The sequence below is a fragment of the Mobula birostris genome, chromosome 4 (assembly GCF_030028105.1).
Source record: "Mobula birostris isolate sMobBir1 chromosome 4, sMobBir1.hap1, whole genome shotgun sequence".
In the NCBI taxonomy this organism is placed as follows: domain Eukaryota; kingdom Metazoa; phylum Chordata; class Chondrichthyes; order Myliobatiformes; family Myliobatidae; genus Mobula; species Mobula birostris.
The window spans coordinates 176,909,381-176,935,136 of NC_092373.1; the positions used below are offsets into that span (position 1 = coordinate 176,909,381).

At 44.5% G+C, this 25,756-nt stretch overlaps 1 protein-coding gene across 3 annotated transcripts in view; it reads left to right on the forward strand.

The window, feature by feature from the left end:
• pstpip2 (proline-serine-threonine phosphatase interacting protein 2) overlaps positions 1–25,756 on the forward strand; it is a 136,920-nt gene that overhangs the window by 28,069 nt on the left and 83,095 nt on the right. For all 3 annotated transcript variants that reach the window (XM_072256583.1, XM_072256586.1, XM_072256584.1), the window contains exon 2: positions 14,378–14,478. In XM_072256583.1, coding sequence (XP_072112684.1) covers positions 14,378–14,478 — 101 coding nt within the window. The remainder of the gene's footprint in view (positions 1–14,377; positions 14,479–25,756) is intronic.

Genomic DNA, 25,756 nt, shown 5'->3' on the forward strand with positions numbered 1-25,756 from the left:
CATTTAGCATACTGCCCTTCCTCAGTCAGGACTTTGAGTCTTATAGTTGGGACGTTATGTTGCATTTGTCTAAGTCATTTGATGAGGCTGCAACTGGACTACTGAGTTCAGATTTGGTCACCCTGTTATAGCAAACACATGGTTAAGCTGGAAAGAGTGCAGAAAAGGTCCACAAGAATGTTGCCCCCACTAGACGGCCTGAGTTATAGGCAGGGTTTGGCCACACTAGGTCTTTATTCCTTGGACAAACAACAGAAAATCTTCAGATGCTGGAAATTCAAGCAACACACACAAAATGCTGGAGGAACTCAGCAGGCCAGGCAGCAATGATGGAAAAGAGTACAGTTGACATTTTGGGCCAAGACCCTTCAGCAGTACTGGAGGAAAAAAGATGAGGAGTAGATTTAAAGGATGGTGGGAGGGGAGGGAGGAACACAAGGTGATAGGTGAAATGGGGGGGAGGGGTGAAGTAAAGAGCTAGAAGGTTGATTGGTGAAAGAGATACAGGGCTGGAGAAGGGAGAATCTAATAGGAGAGGACAAAATGCCAAGGAAGAAAGAAAAAGAGGGAGGAGCACGAGAGGGAGGTGATGGCCAGGCAAGGAGATGAGGTGAGAGAAGGAAAGGGGGATGGGGAATGGTGAAGGAGAGGGCTGGGGGTGGGGCTGTTACCGGAAGTTGGAGATATCGATGGTTATGCCATCAGGTTGGTGGCTACCCAGACGCAGTATAAGGGGTTATGCCTCCAACCTGAGTGTGGCCTCATCACGACAGTGGAGGAAGCCATGGATGGACATATCGGAATGAGAATGGGAAGTAGAATTAAAATAAATGACCACTGGGAGATCCTGCTTTTTCTGGCGGATGGAGCGTAGGTGCTCGGCAAAGCGGTCTCCCAATCTGCTTCAGGTCTCAGCGATATATAGGAGGAGCACCGAACACAGTATGTGATCCCCAACAGACTCACAGGTGAAGTATGGCCTCACTTGGAAGGACTGTTTGGGGAATGTAGGAGAATGAAGGTCCACCTTACAGAAATGTTTAAAATCATGAAGGCATAGTTAAAATGGATTGGGGGGGGATAGATTTAGAACGAGAGGGGAAAGACCTAAAAGGGACCTGAGGGGCAAATTTTTCATGCAGGGGCGATGAGAATATGGAATGAGCTGCTTGAGGAAGAGTTTGAGGCAGGTACAATATCATTTAAGGGGCACTTGGATAGGTACGTAGATGAGCAGGCTTTAGAGGGATACGGACCAAGATCAGGAAATTAGGACTAGCTGACTGGCCATCGTCATCACCATGGACCCTATGCTACGACGATGCAGTATTGCTTTTGACTCTGTGACTTGATTCAATGTTGATTGATTAGTATTAATGGATCACAACCTAAGAGCATCTTGTGTCTGCTCTGCCTTTTGGTAATATTATGACCAATCTTTTGACTTAGTTTCCTTTTTGTGCAGCTATCCATAACCCTTGGTTTCTTTATGACCTGAAACCCTTTTGTTCCCTGTGTTGAATGTGCTGATCACTGACCCTCCCCATTGCTTTCAGAGAATTCCAAAAGTTCACAACTTTTTGGGTAAAGAAGTTCATTCATCCTAGTCTAGTGGGGTCACCTCTTATTTTGAGCATTCTGGATGCTCTCTGTGATCGCAGTAAGATGTTCTGGCCCTTAATTTCAGACTGCACCATTTTGTCTTCCTAATTGTCTAACATATCTGCAAATACCTTTGCTACATCCTTGCCATTCACGCACTCAGTTTCTTTCCCCTGATCCGTCTCTGATCCTCTTAAACAGCTACAGCACCCAGTTTGTTTGGAGTCATTTGCAAACTTGGGTACAGTGGACTCTGGTTAATTAGGACCCATCGGGACCAGTGTTGTGGTGTGGGTGAAATCACGGGATAGACAGAGTTACTGGTAAATATGAAGCAGCTTCTTTATTCGACACAACAAGGCATCATACAGACGGAGGCGCTTCCGGTGGAAAGGTCTGTTAGCCCAATGTGGGCTCTATTTATTTGCTAAACACAAAGGACAATTCCTATTTACAACGTAGACAATACTTTCTTTTGAAGCTACATACAAAACATCACACCTTCTGACTTCATCCTTTCCTCCCGACGCCAACATGTCTGGGTTGGTACTCACAGCCTTTAGGAGTGCAAGTCAAATCCACAATACATTTATTTGGTATTTTATGTGCTAACATAGAGGACAATTTATATTTATAAAGTATAGATAAGGCTGTCTTTGAAACTACCTGTCACCTTCACACTTCTAGGTGCAGTGTCTGGGCTAGTATTCCGGTATTCACAGCTTTTAGGAAATGCATTGTTATGAACTCAATCCACAGTACTTTGTCAAAGAGCAGAAGACTGATGGCCTGAGTCATTTAAGTGTAAATGAATCATCTATCCAAAAACTCACTCTTAACAACCAGTACATTCTGGTTGAGTGTGTAGAGTGTCAGGCGAGGGCCAGCACCTCTGGTGAAGGAGCTTGTTGTGTCCATTCTGGAGCAGCTCACTCACCTCTGGTCCCCTCCAGACGCTCAGCTCTCACCTGTGGTTCCATGTAGCTACTTGCATGGAACAGCGGCCAAGCCCCAGCACACCATTCCGACAGGTGGGCTAAACCAGGTTTGGGTAGCCGGCCGGCCGTCTGCAGTCTGGCTGGATGAGATCAACAGTGAGGTCCAATGGCCAGGAAGGCGGTTTCTACAATGCTTCGTGGAGAGTGAAGGGCATGATAAGGCACAGGAGTCGTGGTTATCCACTGCAACAAGGAAAGACCACAGTATGCGACGACTACTTGTATCACTGGACCTGGACTTCCAAGGTCTAGAGAGTGGAACTGCCCCCATGCTATGGCTTTTACCTTTTCTTAAAAACTTTCCTGGAAAGGTTTCACTATCGTTGTCTGATACAATGGACAGCCAATTCTCCAATTTCCGGTAATTCCCTCCCCCTTCCTTCCTCTGTCCCTATTTCTCATCACCTCCCTCATAGTTCCGCCTCCTTCTACTATTGTTCTCCTGCCAATCACCTCCCTGCTTCCCCTTCCCCATCCCTTTGTCTTAAAAATTACTGTTTTTTTTCAACTACCAGCATTCTTCAAACCCTCCCCAAAGTTCTTCCTTCAGTCCTGACGAAGGGTTTCGGCCCGAAACGTCGACTAATCTTTTCAACAGATGCTGACTGACCTGCTGAGTTCCTCCAGCGCATTGTAAGTGTTCCTTTGACAACAGCATCTGCAGATTACTTTGTGTTTACAATGGACAGCCAACATGTTGTCGTATTCTTTTGACTGACTGTCAGTGAACAAAATGAGCATGGACTCCTAGTGCAGATAAAGGACTGCCTTCATACAATGCTATTGACAATTGGATCCTCCAAATCTTCATTTTCAATGCAGCTTTCAAGATGATTGTTGTTGTCTTCAAATTCTTCATAGTTCCTAATTTGCTGAAGTAGTAAAATCGTTTCATTTTCACTCCCAGCCATTTCTGGCTTCTCCCTGACTGACTGATGGACCGGTTATCGGAATCCACTGATTACGTTTGATGTTCTTGTATAATTCATTGCTCAGGATTGTGAACAGCTGAGGTTGCAGCACTTTGTGGAACCCTACTGGTCCAGCCGTTCAGCTGGTAAATGAGCCACTTATTCTTAGTCACTGCTTTCTATCTGATAATATACCAGCTTCGATTGAAGACTGATTATCTCCCAATGCCACATGCTCTAATTCAGCATAATAGTCAACAGTTGGCACCTTATCTAAAGGCATCTGGAAGTCCAAACACAGCACATCAACTGCTCACCTTTGCCAGCTCTGTTAGTTACACTGTTAGAAGAGCTGTCAGATTTATTCGGCACCATTTCCCTTTCATAAATCCTGTTCTACACTCCCTAGGCCTTATTGTTATTTTGTAGGGTGCTCCATTACTGATTTAATAACTGATTCCAGCATTTCCCCTCCTGCTGATATTCCTGTTTTCTATCTCCCTCTGATTTTAATAAGTGGCAATACATTTGCTCCTTTCCCAATCAGTGAAATCTGTATAATCTCTTTGGAAGATGTGCTTCCTCCATCTGCCAGCCCTATGATGCAGGTCACTGGATCCTGGGAATTTATTGCCTTTTGGTCTCATTAATTTCTCCAATACTTTTTTAAACTATTTCTTTTATCTTTGAACTTTTTATTCTAGACCAGTAGTTTTCCACTATATGCCATTTGTCTCATATCTGTCAAAGTAGTTTCCCAATCTTCCTAAGCCAACGTGCCCCATGCCTTCATAGTTAACTTTATTTGGATTTAAAACCAAAGTTTCGGACCAGATTAAAATCACTCTAATGTTTACATAAAACACCACTGCATTATGATTACATTTCCCAAAAAAAAACTATCAAACTGTCAGTTAATCCTTGGGAGGATCTGAAGATAGCGAGTTCTCTTGTTGGTTTGTTAAGATACGAAGTGACTTAGGAATGAGTCCCTTACATATCCAGTGGGGTTTCCTTCCACAGTATTGCTGTTCTCTGCTTCCTGCTGCTTGTTCAGTTTCCTATCCAGGTTAACAATTTGCCTTTAATTTCATGAGCTTGAACTTTACCTAATGGTATCTTTTTGAGAAATTTCATTGGATACCTTCTGGAAATTCATGTAAATAACATCTGTAGATATCTCTTTGTCCATTAGACCTAAAGACCATAAGACCTAGGAGCAGAATTAAGCATTTAAGCAAATGTCTAGTCCACCATTCGATCATGGCTAATTTATTATTTCTCTCAACCCCATTCTCCTACCTTCTTGCTATAATTTTTGACACCCTCACTAATCGAGAAACTATCAATCTCTGCTTTAAATATACCTAACGGCTTGGCCCCCACAGCTGTCTGAGACAAGGAATTAAACAGATTCACCACCCTGTGGCAAAAGAAATCCCTCCTCACCTCTGTTCTAAAGGGACATCCTTGTATTATTCTGAGGTGAGCCCTCTAGTCCTAGACTCCCCCGCAATAGAGATTCATTTCCACATGATCTAGGCCTTATTGGATAGCTTTCAATGAGATTTGCCTCCTTCTTTCTTCTAAACTCCCTCACCAAAGTCATGAGCTGGCCTTTGTCCTTACTTACACTGCTGAAATAAGTTCCATTGGAAATCCAGTGATTTGACTTGAATGTTGTCCAACTGTACTTAGCTCTAGATCGTTCGTTACATGGAATGTATTTTTAAAATGCTTCAAGTGCATTGAAGAACAACAAGGGCAAACGTCCAACTTGGGGTTGGGAATCTTGCCTTTGAACCCGTCTGTGCAGGCATCTATGCCCCTCACGAGTCTCCACTTCCTATCCCATTTTGCATCATGTTTTTCTATTCCTCTTTCTGTCATGTAAGTTCCTTTGTTTAAACGAAAAGCAAGTTTTCTCAATCACATCCTATCCCAGCACATTCTGGGCTCTTATTTCCTTTGGCGATTTATTTAAAAATGTTTGTCTTGTGGCCTCTCACATCTGGATATTTTCCTCCAATTCTTTGTAACCACTGGTATTCAAAGTACATCTATTATCAAAGAATGTATAAATTATACAACCTTGAGATTTGTCTGCTTACAGGCAGCCACAAAGCAAGAGACCCGAAGAACCCGATTTTTTTTTTAAAAAAAGGGCCAAAACCACTGTGCAGAGAAAGTGGGGAGAAAAGCACAATCACGCAAACAGTAGAAATGAGTGACAACGTTCTGAAGCAGACTGAGTCCTGAGATCCACTCCCTGGAGCAGCCAGACTAGGCCCAGGCCTTGGTCGTAGTACCACAGTAGCTGGAGCAGAGATCTTTGAGTCTTTGAATTCTTTGTGACCATTGATATTCATGGAATTTTAATTTTCCGTCGTATCCTGGTCTTTCAAAATAAACATGCCTTTTCCATGCTGTCATTTCTTTACCCAGTCTGTTGTTTGTTGCCTGATTTTAGATGCCCTGTTATTTATAATAAGTCAGGTGATCAAGTGTGCTGTTTGAAGTTTCTCAAAAGCTTTTAAAATATAAAATGCATAACATTTGCTATGTTCCCTTTGTGTACCCTTTTCACAACCACTTCTGGAAAAATGAATTTTCTGTTTAGTTTTATATCCTGTAATGCTGGTAAATGACTTAAAAAAAAATGTTAAGCTGGATTCAGCATTGGACAGACAAAGCAACACACACAAAATGCTGGAGGAACTCAGCAGGTCAGGTAATGGGAATGAATAGACAGTCAACATATCGGGCCGAGACCCTTCTTCAGGACTAGAAAGGAAGGAGGGAGAAACTGGAATAAAAAGGAGGGAGGGGAAGGGACGAAGGATGGCAAGAAGGTATTGGGTGAAGATAGGTGGGTAGGGCTGGAGACGAAGGAATCTGATGGGAGAGGAGAAAGGGAAAGAGGAGGAGACCCAGGGGGACTTGATAGGCAGGTGAGAATAAGTAAGAGGTCAGAGTGGGGAATCAAAAAAGAGATGAGGGGAGGGAAATGTTTTTTTTAAACCAGAAGGAGAAATTAATATTCATGCCATCAGGTTGGAGGCTACCCAGATGGAAAATAAGGTGTTGCTCCTCCACCCTGAGGGTGGCCTCATCTTGGCACAAGAGCAGGCCATGGACTGGCATGTTGGAGCACGAATAGGAATTGTAATCGAAATGCTTGGCCTCTGGAAAGTTCTACTTTTGGTGGGTGGAACGGAAGTGCTCAATGAAGCAATCCCCAAATTTACGACGGTTCTCACCAATGTGGGTGTGTGGCGCGTAGCCAAGTGGCTGGGGCATTGGACTGGCGATCTGAAGGTCGTGAGTTCGAGCCCCAGCCGGGGCAGCGTGTCGTGTCCTTGAGCAAGGCACTTAACCACACACTGCTTCAGTCCACCCAGCTGAGAATGGGTACTGGCAAAATGCTGGGGGTTAACCTTGCGATAGACTGGTGTCCTATCCGGGGGGGAGTCTCGTACTCTCAGTTGCTTCACGCCACGGAAACTGGCATAAGCACCGGCCTGATGAGCCTGTAAGGCTCGGGACAGTCTTTTAACTTCACCAGTGTGGAGGGACTACATTGGGAGCACCAGGCACTATGGACCACTCTAGCAGATTTGCAGATGAAGGGCTGCCTCACCTGGAAGGTCTGTTTGAGGCCCTGAATGGAGGTGAGGAAGGAGGTGAATGGACAGGTGTAGCACTCTAGCTGCACCTGCCCATCCCTCCACCTCCCTCACTTCCGTGTTTTGATAAAATGCTGAACAGAAGTTGTGTGTTTGTGAAATGCAGATGTAGTGTAGCAGCGTACCACTGACTTTCCCATTCTCCTTCCTTTCATTTGATCATATTGGAGTGATTTTGCACCTGATCGCGAGCCATGTGTTGGACTTGCCCTGAATTAGCAAAGAGTCTGAGGAGCAGGATCTCTATAATTTCCAGTGGCAGGGAGAGAGGATGGAAGATGGTGTGGATGAGTGTGTGGTGAGAATAATGGTGCAGTGTTGCTGCACTGAGATTTCCGGGGCAGGACTCCTGCGAGAGGGTGGGTTGTACCTCAGTGGACTGGAGATCAGTGGTGGCATGATAGCGAAGGGGTTAGTGCAGTCACTTTACACCAACAATGAGGCAGTTAGCTCAAGTGCTTTACGGCGCTGGTGATCACCGATTTAGGGTTCGATTCCTGCTGCTCCCCATAAGCAGTTTGTACTTTCTCTCCGTGACTGTGTGGGATTGCTCCCACGTTCTAAAGTTTAGGATTAGGGTGAGTCAATTTAGTGCTGGAAGCATGGCCACACTTGTGAGCGGCCCCCAGCTGATTTGATTTGAGGTGAACGACGCATTTCATTGTATGCTTTGATGTGCATGTGGCAGATACAGCTAATCCTTATCCTGGCAGAGTAAGTTTAAACCAATTCAGACAGCACAGCTGGTGGAGGTGCTGCCTCACCTCTCAGGCAACCTGATCCCAACCTCGAGTGACTCGTTTATGGGGCTTGCATCTTCTCCCTGTGGATGCAGGGTTTCTCCAGTGTGTTGGTAGGTTAATTGCCCCTAGTGTGTAGGTGAGTGGCAGTCTTTGGAGGGGGTTGATGGGTAAGTGGGGAAAATAAAATGGTTAGGGTAGGGTAAGATTAGTGTAAAAATGGGTGCTTGATGGTCGGGTGTTGATTCGACGGGCAGAAGGGTGTTTCCATGCCGTTCGTCTCCATAATTCTAGTCAAAAGTAAATTTTATCAAAGTATGTATATGTCACCATATACGACGTTGTGATTCATTTTCTTGCAGGCATTCACAGAAAGATAAAGAAATACAACAGAATTTATGAAAAACAACACATAAACAACCAATGTGCAAGAAAAACCCAAATAAAAAAATATTGAGAACATGAGTTGTGGAGTAGGCGTGGAATCAGTGCAGAGGTTTGGACAGTGAAGTTACCCATGCCAGTTCAGGAGCCAGCCTGTTGGTTGTAGGGTAATAACTGTTCCTGAACCTGGTGGTGTAGGACCCAAGGCTCCTGTACTTCCTGTTGATGATAGCAGCGAGACGTGGACGGTGGGGGTCACTGATGTACATGTGCTCAGTGGTGGGGAGGGCTTTGCCTGTGATGGACCGGGAGTTTCTGCGTCCACCACCTTCTGTAGACTTCGCTCTTTCTTGGCATTGGTGTTTCTTTACCAAATCAGCCAATCAATGGGTTTGGGAAGTAGCACTGATGAGGGAAAAGGTAAACAAACTAGAAATCAATATACCTGGCAAAGGAAATACAATCTTAGACAGGACCAGTCTAAAAGCAAGTGCTAAGAGGATTCAGAGGTTTGCAAGCTACGTGGGAGAGCTAGAAGTGAAAGTGGCTGTGGTAAGGGTCAGGGTTTGGATTTCGATACTGAGATAATGAAGGAAAAAAAGTAGTTGAGCTGGATACTAACTACTCCTACATACAATTTACTCACTAATCATTTAGGGCAGCAATGAAGGTCCTGCATGGTGGTGTTCAGGGCTTCCTTCATCATGTCAGTAGCTTCCTCTCGGTTTTCACTACCGTCAATCGTACAAGTCCCAAGTGGAGACACAGGAACACTCAGATCTGGAAGGATTCTTCATTGCTGTTTCCGTAACAAATTTGTTTGAGTGGTCAGGGTTGTTAGTGCTGAGCTGAACCTCTGAGACTGGAGGACCGATGCACCATTCTTGGTGTGGCCTCATACCCTTTGACCTGTTTGGCATGGGTGACCCTACCAAGCATAAGGCCCTGACTCCAGCCAACATAGCTCTCTGGGTCATTGAGGCACGCAAGCCTCCAAGCCATGACAAGGTTGTGGTCCTCTTGGAGGGGATACAAGCTCTTCAGTAAATAAAGGGAAAGATGGGGCGTCACTGAACTATCTAAAGGCTGTCAACTAGTGGGAAAAATATCCAAGAACAGACCTGTACAGAAACATGACCCTAATATAAAAAGCAGAGCAGAGGGATATTTTCCCCCTAGAATATTTAAAACCCTATGAGAAAAGATGCATTGGTGAATTCAGTTCAGGCTAAATGAAGCAAGTGTTAGTAAGGGCCATTTAGGGAACAGTGATCGTGGTATGATAACTTTTAGAGCAGAAAAGGGAGTGAAAATAGACCACTCGAGATAGTCAGGTGGAGAAGGGCTAATTCCATTGGGGTAAGAACAGACCCTATCTGGGTGCATTAGAACCCAAGCTTGGGAGCAAAATACTCTTAACTGAACAGTGGAAGGCTTTAAAGGTTGAGATGGTTTGTGAATAGGTTAAATTTTAATATCACTGGCATATGTCATGAAATTTGGTAACTTTATGGCAGCAGTACAATAAAATACATGATAAATATAGGGGAAAAAAACCTGAATTACAGTAAGTGTATATTTATGTCTATTAAATAGTTAATTTAAAATAAGTAATGCAAAATAATAGAAATAAAAAAGTAATGAGGTAGTGTGCATGGGTTCAATACCCATTCAGAAATTAGACAGTCAATAGTTTAGATGCTCTATCACTAGCAAGAAAGGGAGATTTGATTAAAATCAAAGTCAGTGGATGATGCTTATATGTGTGTGTGTGTGTGTGTGTATCTACCCTATTTGACCACATATACAGAGAGAGAGAGAAAAGAGAAGAAAAAAAGAAGGGGAGAAGAGAGAGGAAGAGGGATGAAATTGAGTAACAGGGTGTATAAGTGGCTATCCCTAAAGTCATCGGCCAGTCCAGATGGAGTGTATCTTGGCGCCTGGTAGAAACTGGAGTTGAGTTACTAACCATAACCTTCTAGATATCTGTAGATCCAATGTTAAGATGTGTCTTTAAAAATGAATGTAAGGATAGACCAAGCAACACCAGCTAATCAGTCTAATTTCAGTGGTGGGGAAACTTTTAGATAGCATTAGATAATAGTTGTCACCTAAGTTAGTGTGGATACAGTGAGAGAACTGGCCAGTCAGAATTATACAGCACAGATAAAAGCCTCACTCATCCTTGTTAACAATGGTGTCAAACAGGGCTAGTCTCATTCGTCTGTGTGTGACCCAAGTCCTGACTCGTTAAAGGCAAATTCAGTTTAATTAGTTTCATAACTTTTTTTTAAATGAGGGGGATGTGGTCGCTATGATGCATGGACAGACTCTCAAAACGGCATTGTTAAAATACTGTGCAGTGGCTTGTATTCAAGATCAAATCTGATTGATCAAAAGGATGTTAAATATGTTTAAGTGACAGGAATAGCATAGTAGTGAACAGTTGTTTTTGTTTTAGACAAGAGGGAAGTCTACAATAGTCTCTCCCAGGGATTGGTTCCATTGTGTTTTTTAATTATCAAGAAGGTAGTAATAGAATTCAAGTGGAAGTATTTAGATTGGTGAAATGAACAAAAGTGGCAGATGAAATTCGGCACAGAGTAATGTTGTGTATGAATTGGGAAGAGGCAATTTAAATCAGAGTGCGCAATTCTAGCGGAGTAGAGAAACAGAGAGATCTGGGTTATATGTGCAAAATGATTAAGACAAAAGCAATGGGTGTATATATATATAAAATGCCTTCTAGTTTACTGCTTTTAAGTGCAAGACACTGTGTTTGACCAAAGACCTCACACTTTGTCTCCCTGCACACTTACAGCTCAGCTGGCTGTTCAGAACATTTGTTCTAACCTCATTCAGAGCTGTGTGTTACTGGATGGTCAGCTGCTCAGTTTTAGACCTGTAGCAGCCAATCTGTCACCAGTAGAGTGAGTAGATTAGATAAACACAGAAAGCAGCTAAGACTATAAGATATAGGAGCAGAATTAGGCCATTTTGCCAATTGAGTCTGCTCCACCATTTCATCATGGCTGGTCCATTTCCCTCTCAGCCCCAATATCCTGCCTTCTCCCTGTACACCTTCGTGTCCTGACTAATCAGAATCTATCAACCTCTGCCTTAAATATACCCAATAACAGCCTCTGCAGCTGCCCATGGCAACAAATTCCACAGATTCACAGTACAGGCCAAGAGCCATCAAACACTGCTTGTATGATAAGCCTTTCAATCCCGGAATCATTTTCATGAACCTCCTTTGAACTCTCTCCAATGTCAGCACATCCATTTTTAGATAAGGGGCCTAAAACTGCTGGCAATACTTCAAGTGAGGCCTCACCAGTGCCTTATAAAGCCTCAACATTACATCCTTGCTTTTATATTCTAGTCCTCTCAAAATGAATGCTAACATCACATTATCCTTCCTCACCACTGACTCGACCTGCAAATTCAGCTTTAGGGAATCCTGCAGGAGGGCTCCCAAGTCCCTTAGCACCTCAGAGTTTTCTCTCCATTTAGAAAATAATCTACCCTTTTATTTCTTCTACCAAAGTACATGACCATACACTTCCTGATACTGTAATCAGTCTGCCTCTTTGCCCATTCTCCTATTTTGTTAGAAACAAGAGAAAACCTACAGATGCTGGAAATCCGAGCAACGCTCTCAAAGTGCTGGGCCGAAACATTGTACTTTTTTCCATAGTTGCTGCCTGGCCTGCTGAGTTCCTCCAGCATTTTGTGTGTGTTGCTCCTATTTTGTTTAAGTCTTTCTGTAGCCTCTACGTGCTCAAAACTACCTGCCTCTCCGCTTAACTCTGTATCATCCGCAAATTTGGCCACAAAACCATCAATTGCGCTATCCAAACCATTGACATATAACATAAAAGGAAGTGGTCCCAACACGAACCCTTGTGGAAAACCAGTAGTAACTGGCAGCCAACCAGAAAAGGCTCCCTTTATTCCTACTCTTTGTCCTCAGCCAATGATCTATCCATGCTAGTATCTTTCCTGTAACACCATGGGCTGAAAACTTGTTAAACAGCCTTATGTGAGGCACCTTGTCAAAGGCCTTCCGAAAATCCAAGTGCACTACATCCACAGATTCTCTTTTGTCTATCCTGTTTGTTATTTCTTCAAAGAATTCCAACAGATGTGTCAGGCAAGATGTTTTTTAAGGTAACCACGCTGACTGTGGCCTGTTTTATCACATGGCCCCAAGTACCCTGAAACCACATAGTTAACAACAACTCCAATATCTTCCCAACCACTGGGGTCAGACTAACTGGCCAGTAGTTTCCTTTCTTCTGCCTTTCTCCCTTCTTGAAGAGTGGTGAGACATTTGTAATTTTCCAGTCCTTTTGAACCATGCCTGAATCCACTGATATTTGAAAGATTATTTCTAATGCCTCCACAATCTTATCAGCCACCTCTTTCAGAACCCTGGGGTGTAGACCATCTGGTCCAGGTGACTTATCTACCTTCAGAACTTGCAGCATCCCAAGCACCTTCTATCTTGTATGACAACTTCATGCACCAGCCCCCTGACACTCTCGAACTTCTGGTACACTGCTAGTGTCTTCCACAGTGAAGACTGATGCAAAATACTTAATCTGTTCGTCCACCATTTCCTTATCCTCCATTCCTACCTCACCAGCGTTGTTTCCAGTGGACTGATATCCACACTCACCTCTCTTTTACACTTTATGTATCTGAAGAAACTTTTGGTATCCTTTTTAATATTATTGGCAAGCTTACTGTCATATTTCATCTTTTTCTTCTTTATGACTTTTTTAGTTACTTTCTGCTGGTTTTTAAAAGCTTCCTAATTCTCTAATTTCCCAGTAATATTTGCTGTATTATATGCCCTTTCTTTTGGCTTTTATGTTGGCTTTGATTTCCCTTGTCAGCCATGGTTGCATCATCTTGCCTTTAGAATAATACTCCTTCTTTGAGATGTATCTATAGTGTCTATGCTTTCCGAATTGCTGCCAGAAATTCCAGCCAGTGCTGCTCCGCTGTCATCCCTGCTAGTGTTCCCTTCCAATTTATTTTGGCCAGCTGCTCTCTCTGTAATACTGATACATCTGACTTTAGCTTCTCCTTCTCAAATTGCAGGGTGAATTATACCATAACATGGTCACTGGCTCCTAAAGGTGCCTTTACCTTAGGCCCTCTAATGAATTCTGGTTCATTGGACAACACTCAATCCAGAATTGCCTTTCTCCTCCAGGGCTCAACCACGAGATGTTTTAAGCAGCAATCTCGTAGGCATTCTATGTATTCCCCCTCTTGGGATCTAGCGCCAACTTGATTTTCCTAATCTACCTCCATATAGGAATCCCCCACGACGATCGTAACATTGCCCTTTTGACATGCATTTTTTTAAATCTTCCATTGTAATCGTATCCCATAGCTTGGCTACTGTTTGGAGGTATAAATCCCATCAGGATCATTTTACCCTTGCAGTTTCTCAGCTCTACTCACAACGATTCTACATCTTCTGAACCTATTCCACCTCTTTCTAATGATTTGATTTTATTTCTTAAGAACAGAGCCACTCCACAGAAGAGATCCTAGTGATCCAGAAATCTAATGCCCCGGTCCCTGCACCAGTTCCTCAGCCCATGTTCATCTGCCGAGCCATCCTATTCTCACCCTCACTGACAGGCATCAATTCAGAGATTGCTACTTTGGGGATCCTGCTTTTCAGCTTTCTACCTCGCTCCCTAAAATCTCTCTTCAGGACCACCTCACCTTTCCCACCTATGTCTTTAGTGCCAATATGTACCATGATTTCCGGCTGCTCACCCTCCCCCTTTAGAATGCCATGGGCCCTGGCACCGGGGAGGCAACATATACTGTCTGGGTGTCTCTAAACAGTGTGTTTGATCACAACACCGGAATCATTGATGTGTGATGGCCGTGCAGCTGTAACATAGGGAATGATAGTTTGGAGGAAGGATTACAGTTTGAGTGTTTCAATAGATTTATCCTTAAAATGCTATCCCTTGTAAAGAGCTTTCCCCCGTTCCAATTGTTCATTTCTCTTCTGCTTCCAGAGTACAGACATAACCAGCACGGTTGGCTATGACAATCTGATTCAGCACATGAATGATGGGCGGAAAACCTGCAAAGAGTTGGAGGATTTCATCAAACAGAGGTGGGACTGTCTTCGTGTATTTGGGTTGTGGGTTTGAGGACGCTTTTAAAAAAGGAGCAGGGAGTACAGAGGAGTGGGAAAAGGAAGAATGTAATAGCCTGCTTGCTTGTGCCTGACTTTCACCAGCATTTATCTCAACAGGCGTCTTCAATGGTGGCTATGACTTGGTTGAGGCCCTTATTAATCAATGTCACACAATATTCATAAACTGCTAATAACTTTTCAGCAGTGGTAAAACCTGTTGAGAGGAAACTCTGCTGCAGTATGGCACCAATGTGTCTATGACTAGATATTATCATCGTGACTCTGGAGTCCGACTTGAAGATCTTGTCACACCAGTCAGCAGTGTTCCTTACTTCTGAATGACACCGGCATCTTAGGATTTATATTCAATGAAGCAAGGAAAGCTTAGAAGCATGAGAAAATCTGCAGATGCTGGAAATCCACAGCAAGACACACACGTACAATGCTGGAGGAACTCAGCAGGTCAGGCAGCATCTATAGAAAAGTGTAAACATTGTGATGAAGGGTCTCTGCCTGAACCATCGACTATTCACTCTTTTCCATAGATGGTGCCTGGCCCGAGGAAAGCTCAGACAAGCTTTAATGAACACTTTCAATAGTAGGAGGGTTCTTGGTCCCTTAAATAAGAACCATAAAACGTAGAAGCAGAATTTGTCTATTCGTCCCATGGAGTCTGCTCCATCATTCTATCACGGTGATTTATTGTCCATCTCAACCCCATTCTCCTGCCTGCTTCCCGTAACCTTTGACACCCAATGACTGGCCTCCACAGCCTTCTGGCTAAAGAAATTCCCTCTCATCTCTGTTTGGAAAGGATGCTCATGTGCCCTCTGGTCCTAGACTCTCCCAAGACATTCCATTTATTTCAATGGGTAGTAAGGCATCTCTAATTTAAAATCCTACAAGGGTTGGTAAACTTCTTAATGGAAAGAGTGGTTACAGTGTGGAGGGCTCACAAGTATCTTAGTAACTGTGAAGCAGTGATATCTTGAAGTAGTGAAAGGTGTTGATGCAAACACATTGCATTATTTAACACTGGAATATTAGAATGTGTTGTTTAACCGGAGCGAGATGGGGAGCAACAGCAGGCCAATGGGGTCACCGGAGAAATGTTTTGGAGATAAACTTTCTTCGTTATCAGAGCTGGCTTTTTTATAAGTTGAAGATAAAGAAGCCACCTTTATCTTTAACTCTCTTGCTGGGGTGTATTGCAGTTCATTTTTTACCCATCAGCATGCACTTTCAGTATGTGATGACCTGTAGCTTGGTGCCTTGTTTCTGCTGAATCGGGTTTTTATTTCCGTGAACGATCTGCTGGAGGAACTCAGCGGGTCAGAGAGCATCTGTTTGGTGGGATGGGTGGGGAAGGGGGACCTCAAGTCCTGGTACAGGGTTCCAACCCAAAATGTTGACAGTTCCTTTCCATCCTCAGAACGTTGCCTGACCTGTTGAGTTTCCCCAGTAGACTGTCGCTTCAGATTCCAGCATTGGCAAGTCCCTCATGTTTCAGTTCTTATTTTTTTTTACATTTGTCAGGGGATCAACAATTATTCAATTATTGCTCGTCCCACATTGTCCTTGTTCTCAGTGGCATGAGTGGCCATTTCCAAGGGTGGGGTTGAAAAAGAGAGAAAAAAATACAGAATGGCAACAGGCCCTTCAGCCCATTGAGTCTGTGCTGTCCAATTACACACTTGTGACCAATTAGTCTACTCACCCTTGCGTCTTTGGACAGTGTGAGAAATCTGGAGCACCATGCGGTCACGAGGAGAATGCCTTACAGACAACGGCAGGAAGTGAACACTGATTGCTAACCGCTACACTACAGTGCTGCTCCCATCATTGTTTGGAATCTCTTAAAGGCCCAGAATGGGTAAGAATGACAAATTCCCTTCCATGAAGGACAATAGTAAACCACTTAAGTTTTTATGACAACAATAAACAGGGAACTCGGTGGGTCAGTGGAGGCTGTCCGATGGGCCACATTACCATCATTTCATTTTCCTGACACAGAGGTGAAACGCTGTTGTTAAAATATGCATAATCTGTCCAGTTGACTGGTTATGATTCACAATACCCACTGCTACATTACTTCAGTATCACTTGTTGAGATAAGGCCTACACCATTTCTGACGCATTGTTAATGTGGTCAGCTGTTTCAAGATTTGATAAGTCTGGGTTTTCACTAGCCATCTTTCTGAATAATCTTGCTGTTCCCAGGGATAGGAGAGCTAGCTGTTGAAGCTATTCCATAAATGAAGAGCATAGAATCGAAGTAAAGAGGTAATGCTGAACATTAACACTTCATTGTCAAGGCTGCCCCTGGAATGTTACTTCAACTGTATTTTAGAAAGGATGTTAGAGGATTGACAAAGGTACAAGAGATCTGTCAAAGTAAAGCTAGAATGAAAGTTAATCAAAGGGAGGGGTTCACTTTTTACTACAATAAATAATCTTGTGGGGATTTTGAAGAAGTTTGTAAAATGAAAGAATTTGACGGTCATTTACAAGGAAACTAAATTAGGCTGGTGAGCGAGAAGCTTGTCAGATATGGTGTGCAAGTGTGTTTTGTTTTCATTGGGTTGTGGGTATTACTGGTATGAGCAGGAAGCAGTTCTTATCCCTTGCTAATACCCATTGAGAAGGTGGTGGTGCTCTCCTCTGGTCAACGTGCTGCCATAATGTTGGGTAGGGATTTCCAGGACTTAGCCTAAAGACGAAGGAACAGAGATTTATTTCCAATTCAGAACATTATGCGGCATTCTGACTGTCTGCATCACCGTCTGGTATGGGGAGGGGGGTGGGTGGGGTCTACCATTCAGGATCAAAGTAAACTGCAGAGAACTCTAAATTTAGTCAGCTCCATCATGGGTACTAGCTTCTATAACATCCAAGACATCTTCAAGGAGCGGTGCCTCAGAAAAGCAGCTTCCATCATCAAGGACTCCCACCACCCAGGACATACCCTCTTCTCATTGTTACCATCAAGTAGGAGGTACAGAAGCCTGAAAGCCCACATTCAGCGATTCAGGAACAGCTTCCTTCCCTCTGCAGTCCAATTTCTAAATGGACGTTGAACCCATGAACACTAACCCACTACTTTCTTTTAAATTTGTTTTTATACTACTTGCCCTAATTCAATTATTTAATCATATTAAGACATCTGTTAGTCTTGCCAGACTATCAACCTGCGCCTGGAAAGTCTTCACTCTCCAGGGTGCAGGCCTGGGCAAGGTTGTATGGAAGACCAGCAGTTGCCCATGCTGCAAGACTCCCCTCTCCATGACACCAGTGTTGTCCACGGGAAGGGCATTAGGACCCATACAGCTTGGCACCAGTGTCGTCGCAGAGCAATGTGTGATTAAGTGCCTTGCTCAAGGACACAACACGTTCCCTCAGCTGGGGCTCAAACTCACGATCTCCAGGTTGCTAGTCCAATGCCTTAACCACTTGGCCATGTGCCCATGCTCAATTATTTAATATGCATATATATATTTACTGTATTTCAGATTTTCTATATTTATGATGTATTGCATTGTACTGCTTCTGCGAAGTTAACAAATTTCATGACATATGCCAATGATATTGAACCTGATCCTGATTATTGGAGGGAACAAGCAGGTGTATCATGAACCTGCTGCCTATGCCCTTGGAGCAGAATTTCCAACCTGTGGTCCACGGGTCCCTTGCTTGATGGTATTGGTCCATGGCACACAAAAGGTTGGGAGCCCCTGGTTTAGAGAATGCAGACACTGGAGGTGCTGCCGAAGTTGCCAGGGCTTGTAACATTCCGCAACTGTGCAGCGGTGACAGAGGAGAGGCACGTTTAGACTAACTCACTCAAAATGCTGGAGGAACTCAGCAGGTCAGGCAGCAACTATGAAAAAGAGTTGACAGTTGGCATTTCAGGCCAGGATCCTTCATCAGCACTGGAAAGAAAGGTGGAAGATGCTGGAATAAAAAGGTGGGGAGGGGGAAGGAGAGGAAAATAAAAGATGAGAGGTGAAACCAGGTGGGTGGGAAAGGTATCCATCTTTGAGGCCTTTCTCAGCGTGGAGGGGCAGCACCTTGTATTCCTTCTAGGTAGTCTCCAACCTGATGACATGAACTTGGATTTCTCCTTCCAGTATCTTTTTTCCCTCTTCTTCTCTTCCCTCTTCTTCTAGTCCCTACTCTGGCCTCTTACCTCTTTTTCCTCACCTTCCCTTCACTTCCCTGGTGCCCCTTCTCCTTCCTTTTCTCCCATGGTCCACACTCCTCTCCTGTCAGAATCCCTCTTCTTCAGCCCTTTACCTTTCCCATCCACTTGGCTTCACCCGTCACCTTCTAGCTTGACCCCCTTCCCATCCCCCCCCCCACCTTTTTTATTCTGGCGTCTTCCCCTTCCTTTCCGGTCCTGAATTCGGGTTTTTGACGGAAACATCAACTCTTTACTTATTTCCATAGATGATGCCTGACCTGCTGATTTCCTCCAGCATTTCGTATGTGTTGCTTTGGATTTCCAGCACCTGTGGAATCCCTTGTATTTGTAGAGTGTTTAGAGTTGTGGATGGGATACTTGACAAGCTGGCTCTGTTACTCTGGCTGGTGTCAGCGTTGTTAGAGCTGCACTTACTGAGGCAAATAAAGAATACTTCACCTGTGTCCTGTTGGTGGTGGACTTGTGTCTTGTGAATGGTGGAAAGGATTTTGGGTGTCTGGAAGTAAAACACTCAGTGAAGGATACCCGCCCCTGACTTGCTTTTGTAATCACAGTCTCTTAAATGGCTGATTTAGTTGTTTCTGGTTGTGAATGGACCTCGGGATGTTGGGAGTGGGGGACTTGTCATGGTGAAGCTGTTGAACATCAGAGTTGGTTAGACCATCTCTTTTTGAATGGTTCATCACCTGGCGCTCGTGTGAGGCTAAAGGCTGATTTATACTTGTGCGTCAAATGGGCGCTGTAGCCTACGCAAGTGGCTTATGTGCGTTGTGAGCATTTATACTTGTGCATTGGTGTGTCTCCATCGCTCTGCAATTCGGGCACGTCGTGCGTGCGCACACACCGGCCCGTGCAAGGCTTCATGGTCATGGTAGTCTTTCTCGGGCTAAACAGGATTAAAGCGAGCGTCTTTTTTCGTAAAAACGAAATGTGTCCTCCATAATTTCGGAGGTCTGTAAAGCTTTATGGAAAGCATTGCAGCCAGAGTTCCTTCCCTGCCCTTCAGTCGGCCAATGGGAAGCTATTGCAGCGTAGGAGGAAATGCGATGCTACCAGGCGGACCAATCACAGTTTAGTGGTCTGTGTTGCTGCGACGTGTAGTTACACCTTGGGAGAGGTGCGTGTCAGGCTACGGCGTAGGAATCCGCGTAGGGTTCGCGGTAATGCCGTACTTACGGCGTCGAGTTGACACAGAAGTATAAATCAGCCTTAACCCTACTTGTCACTTATCTATCTCTACTTGTCACTTTATTGTCACAGACTGCTTCATTTTCTGAGCAGCTGCAAATGCAATATCTCCACTCCTGGCCATGTGATGGAAAAGCTGTACAATAGCACACGTGAACAATAATTTGTCACTTTTCTGACTAGGCAGTAATTAACCAGACTGGCTTTGTCCTGCTTTTTGTGAATAGGACATAACCTGAGCACTCTACGTTACTGGGTTGATGCCAGTGTTGTGACAGTACTGAAATAGCATAGTCAGTGATACAGCTGGCTCAGGAATGCAAGTGTTCAGTATTACAGCTAGGGTGTCGTCAACTTCCAAAGACATGCTCTCAGCTGTTTCTTTCACAAGGAGTTGGTTAAAGACCGATGAGAGTGGTGGTAAGTTCTTAGGCTAACATAGTTGGATCATCCACTTTGCACCTTTACTTAAGCAAATGCTTCCTCATTGCATAAGAAATGAAAATAATAGGAGAAAGCCAATTGGTGCTTGGAACCCACTCATCCATTTATTGAGATCCAATCCTGGCCTCAACACTACTTTCCTTCACTCTCCAAATTCCATTTGAATCGTTTGTAGTTCAAATATCTGTTAACTCCATCTTGAATATATTCAATGCCTCTATAACCATTCACGCTCTGGAGTAGAGAATTCTAAAGATCCATTATCCTCAGAGAGCGGAAAAGTCCTCCTCAACACCACCTCAACTGATGACCTCAAGTCTAGCTTGAGCTCACACTACCTCTTGTCAGTCCCTCTCAGAATCTTACAAAGTTTGATTAAGTTTCCCTCTCAGTTTTCTAAGCTCCACTGAATATTGGCCCAACCAGCTCAAGCTTTCTTCAAATGGTATCTCAGGAATCAACCTAGTGAACCTTCCCAACAGTGCCTCCAATGCAAGGACGTTCTTCCTTAAATATGGAATTCAAAGATGCAATATTGCAGATATGATGCATAAGGACTTCCCTGCTTTGATACTCCATGTCTATTACAGTAAAGGCCAAGGTTCAATTAGCCTTCCTAATTATTTGTCACACCACCTGCATTCCATGATCCACAACTCCAGACTCCTTTGCACCACAACATTTTTTGTCACATTTCACTTAAATAATTTTCTTTCTCACGCTTTGCTCCAAAGTGGATGATCTTGCATTTTTGCTATATTGTGTACCACCTACCATCTTCTTGCCTACTCGCTAAGCTTATTGATATATCTTTACAGATTCTTTGTTCTTCTTACAACTTGCTAACCCTCCCATCTTTGCATCATTGAAAAATGCTGTCATGGACAAAGTGTGGTCTGTTAGAACACATGTAAGTGTGGGCACATGGCCAAGTGGTTAAGGCATTCGACTAGCGACCTGAAGGTCGTGAGTTCGAGCCCCAGCTGAGGCAGCGTCATATGGATGAGTGGGTTCCAAGCACCAATTGGCTTTCTCCTATTATTTTCATTTCTTATGCAATGGGGAAGCATCTGCGACGATACTGCTGCCAAGCTGTCCAAGCCCTTGGGCAACAGTGTTGTGGAGAGGGGGGACTTGCAGCATGGGCAACTGCCGGTCTTCCATACAACCTTGCCCAGGCCTGCGCCCTGGAGAGTGAAGACTTTCCAGGTGCAGATCCATGGTCTCGCAAGACTAACGGATGCCTTAAATTAAGAAATAGGAACAGTAAAACAGGCCTCTGTCTCTGCCATTGGGGGGGGAGAAAAAGGGTTATCACAGAACTGGCCTTATGTAAACTTCACTTTCAAGCCTATTTTTAAACCTACTAGAGTCCAAAAGTCTCTCATCATGGGATTATAATATTTTAAATGACCCCCGAAGTGGTGAATTCTGAAAATTTATGACCCTCATAGGGTCTTTTAAGAGACTCTTAGCTAGGTACATGGTGTTTAGAAAAATAGAGGGCAATGCAGAAGGGAAATTCTAGGCAGTTTCTAGAGTAGGTTACATTGCTGGCACAACATCGTGGGCCGAAGGACCTGTAATGTGCTATAAATTTATATGTTCTATGTTCATCCCTCCAGAGCTCTATCTCAGATAGATTATTCTGAAAGAGGTGTCACCCTCTCAGCCACTGTCTCGTTCCAGGAAGGTTACATCATTCTTTCTGAACTCCAATGATTGTAGATCCAATGTGTCCAGTTGATCATTTAAAAGCCACTCCCTCCATCTCAGGAATCAAACTTGTGAGCCTTCTCTGAAGTGCCTGCAGTGCAGATTCATTCCTGGTGCTCCAGGGTCAATGCCTTCTTCACCTGCTGCCCAGAACACACAGTTTTGATGCATGGGAGCAGGCTTTGAAACCAATAGCCTCAGCAGTCTTCCAGTGGCTTCTGCAGTCGCTCAGAAGGAGGTAATTCCCCTTTCCTTACACTTAATACACTGAAGGAGGAAGTGTCAGTTCTGCAGTGTTCAACAGCAAGTATCACCTTCACACTTCTCTCCAGATCACCCGTCACTCCAGCTTGCACAATCGGCACTTGTGTTTCAGTGCCATGAGGTTAAAGTTCTCCCTCTTATCGCTGCACAGATCAAGCGGGAGATGATTTTTTTTGTGTGTGTGTGAGTGAGACACCCATCTACCTGTCTTGGCACAAACAAGAATCAATGCTGCTAGTGAAGTGGGGAGGGGTAGAGCACTTCGAAGTCCAGCTAGACTGAAATTAAATGTAGAAGAGGAACTTTTCTGTGTTTTTTCCCCGCAAAAGTCATGAATATACTGTTGTCACTGGGTTAAATATGATGGTGAAACACTTTGAGGGGTCATGAGTTGCTTTTTGACTGCTGAAGGGGAAATCTACCTGCTGACAGAAATGAAAACCCAGTAACAGCTGCAACTGAAAGTCACAAACAAGGGAAAATCCGCAAATGCTGGAAGTCCAAAGCAACGCATGCACAATGCTGGAGGAACTCAGCAGGCCAGGCAGCATCTGTGGGAAAGAGTACAGTCAACGCTTCAGGCTGAGACCCTGCTGGGTTCCTCCAGCACTTTGTCTGTGTTAACTGGAAGTCACACCAGCCTTGAGACTCGATAACTCATTTGTTTTTGGAAAGTGAAAATGGTTCTTATAGTAACAAGACAGTGGCTATATTTCATGAGGAGTTTGAGGGGATTTGGTATGTCACCAAAGACACTCTCCAAATTTCTACAGGTGAACAGTGGAGAGCATTCTAACTTGATTTTAAGTTCCCTGGCCCCCACCGCTTTATTTTCACCATGGATGTCCAGTCTCTATATACTTCCATCCCCCATCAGGAAGGTCTCAAAACTTCCATCCCCCATCAGGAAGGTCTCAAAGCTCTCCAATTTTTTTTGGATTCCAGACCTAATAAGTTCCCCTCTACCACCACTCTGCTCGGTCTAGCGGAATTAGTCCTTACTCTTAATAATTTCTCCTTTGGTTCCTCCCACTTCCTCCAAACTAAAAGTGTAGCTATGGGCACCCGTATGGGTCCTAGCTATGCCTGCCTTTTTGTTGGGTTTGTGGAACAATCTATGTTCCGTGCCTATTCTGGTATCTGTCCCCCACTTTTCCTTCGCTACATCGATGACTGCATTGGCGCTGCTTCCTGCACGCATGCAGAGCTCGTTGATTTTATTAACTTTGCCTCCAACTTTCACGCTGCCCTCAAGTTTACCTGGTTCATTTCTGACACCTCCCTCCCCTTTCTAGATCTTTCTGTCTCTATCTCTGGAGACAGCTTATCCACTGATGTCTACTATAAGCCTACTGACTCTCACAGCTATCTGGACTATTCCTCTTCTCACCCTGTCTCTTGCAAAAACGCCATTCCCTTCTCGCAATTCCTCCATCTCCGCCGCATCTGCTCTCAAAATGAGGCTTTTCATTCCAGGATGAGGGAGATGTCCTCCTTTTTTAAAGAAAAGGGCTTCCCTTCCTCCACCATCAACTCTGCTCTCAAACGCATCTCCCCCATTTCATGCACATCTGCTCTCACTCCATCCTCCCGCCACCCCACTAGGAACAGGGTTCCCCTGGTCCTCACCTACCACCCCACCAGCCTCTGGGTCCAACATATTATTCTCCGTAACTTCCACCACCTCCAACGGGATCCCACCACTGAGCACATCTTTCCCTCCCCTTCTCTCTCTGCTTTCCACAGGGATCGCTCCCTATGCGACTCCCTTGTCCATTTGTCCCCCCCATCCCTCCCCACTGATCTCCCTCCTGGCACTTATCCATGTAAGCGGAACAAGTGCTACACATGCCCTTACACTTCCTCCCTTACCACCATTCAGGGCCCCAGACAGTCCTTCCAGGTGAGACGACACTTCACCTGTGAGTCGGCTGGGGTGATATACTGTGTCCGGTGCTCCCGATGTGGCCTTCTATATATTGGCGAGACCCGACACAGACTGGGAGACTGTTTCGCTGAACACCTACGCTCTGTCCGCCAGAGAAAGCAGGATCTCCCAGTGGCCACACATTTTAATTCCACATCCCATTCCCATTCTGATATGTCTATCCATGGCCTCCTCTACTGTAAAGATGAAGCCACACTCAGGTTGGAGGAACAACACCTTATATTCCGTCTGGGTAGCCTCCAACCTGATGGCATGAACATCGACTTCTCTAACTTCCGCTAATGCCCCACCTCCCCCTCGTACCCCATCTGTTACTTATTTTTATATACACATTCTTTCTCTCAGTCTCCTTTTTCTCCCTCTGTCCCTCTGAATACACCCCTTGCCCATCCTCTGGGGGCCCCCCCCCCGTCTTTCTTCCCGGACCTCCTGTCCCCTGATCCTCTCGTATCCCTTTTGCCTATCACCTGTCCAACTCTTGGCTCCATCCCTCCCCCTCCTGTCTTCTCCTATCATTTTGGATCTCCCCCTCCCCCTCCAACTTTCAAATCTCTTACTAACTCTTCCTTCAGTTAGTCCTGACGAAAGGTCTCGGCCTGAAACGTCGACTGTACCTCTTCCTAGAGATGCTGCCTGGCCTGCTGCGTTCACCAGCAATTTTTATCTGTGTTGCTTGAATTTCCAGCATCTGCAGAATTCCTGTTGTTTGCTACATCTCTTTCTGGTGTGTGTGGGGTGTGGGGAGGGACTACTGCACAGGATCAAAGTAAGCTGCAGAGAGTTGTAAAATTAGTCACCTCCATCGTGAGCCTAGCCTCCATAGTATCCCGGATATCTTCAAGGAGCGGTGCCTCAGAAAGGCAGCGTCCATCGTTAAAGGCCACCATCACCCAGGATGCCCTCTTCTCATTTAAATTGAAAATATTTACTACTTTACAAATTAAATTGACTTTAAAGTTCAAAGTACATTTATCATCAAAATATGGATACTATATACAATCTTTAGATTTGTCTCCTTACAGGCAGCCACAAAGCAAAGGAACCCGTTTTAAAAAAAAAGACTGCCAAAACACCCAATGTGCAGGAAAAAAACAAATCGTGCAAACAATAAAAGTAACCAAATAACATTCAAAATTGAAGTTCACAAAAGTAAGTCTGCAGCCACGAAGGCAGTCATCACTGCAGCCGATCCAGGAGCCTGTTAGTTGCAGGCCGCAACCTCAGCAAAGATGAGTAAACCTCACAGACCAGCGAGCTGAACACCAACCCGTCCCTCGTCTCCAGCCCTGACACCCTGACCTTTCCAATCTGGCCCGGTGCTCAAATCGGCCAAACAACACGTCGTTGCTTACTCTCGTACCGGGCCCTAGCCCTGCCGCTTTGATATGCTCTCAGGCCCGGGACACGCTGCCTCGATTTGTGCATAACCCGACCTTTTCAATTTGGCCTGGTGCTTAATTTGGTCAAACTTCAGCTTGCTTAATCGTACAAAC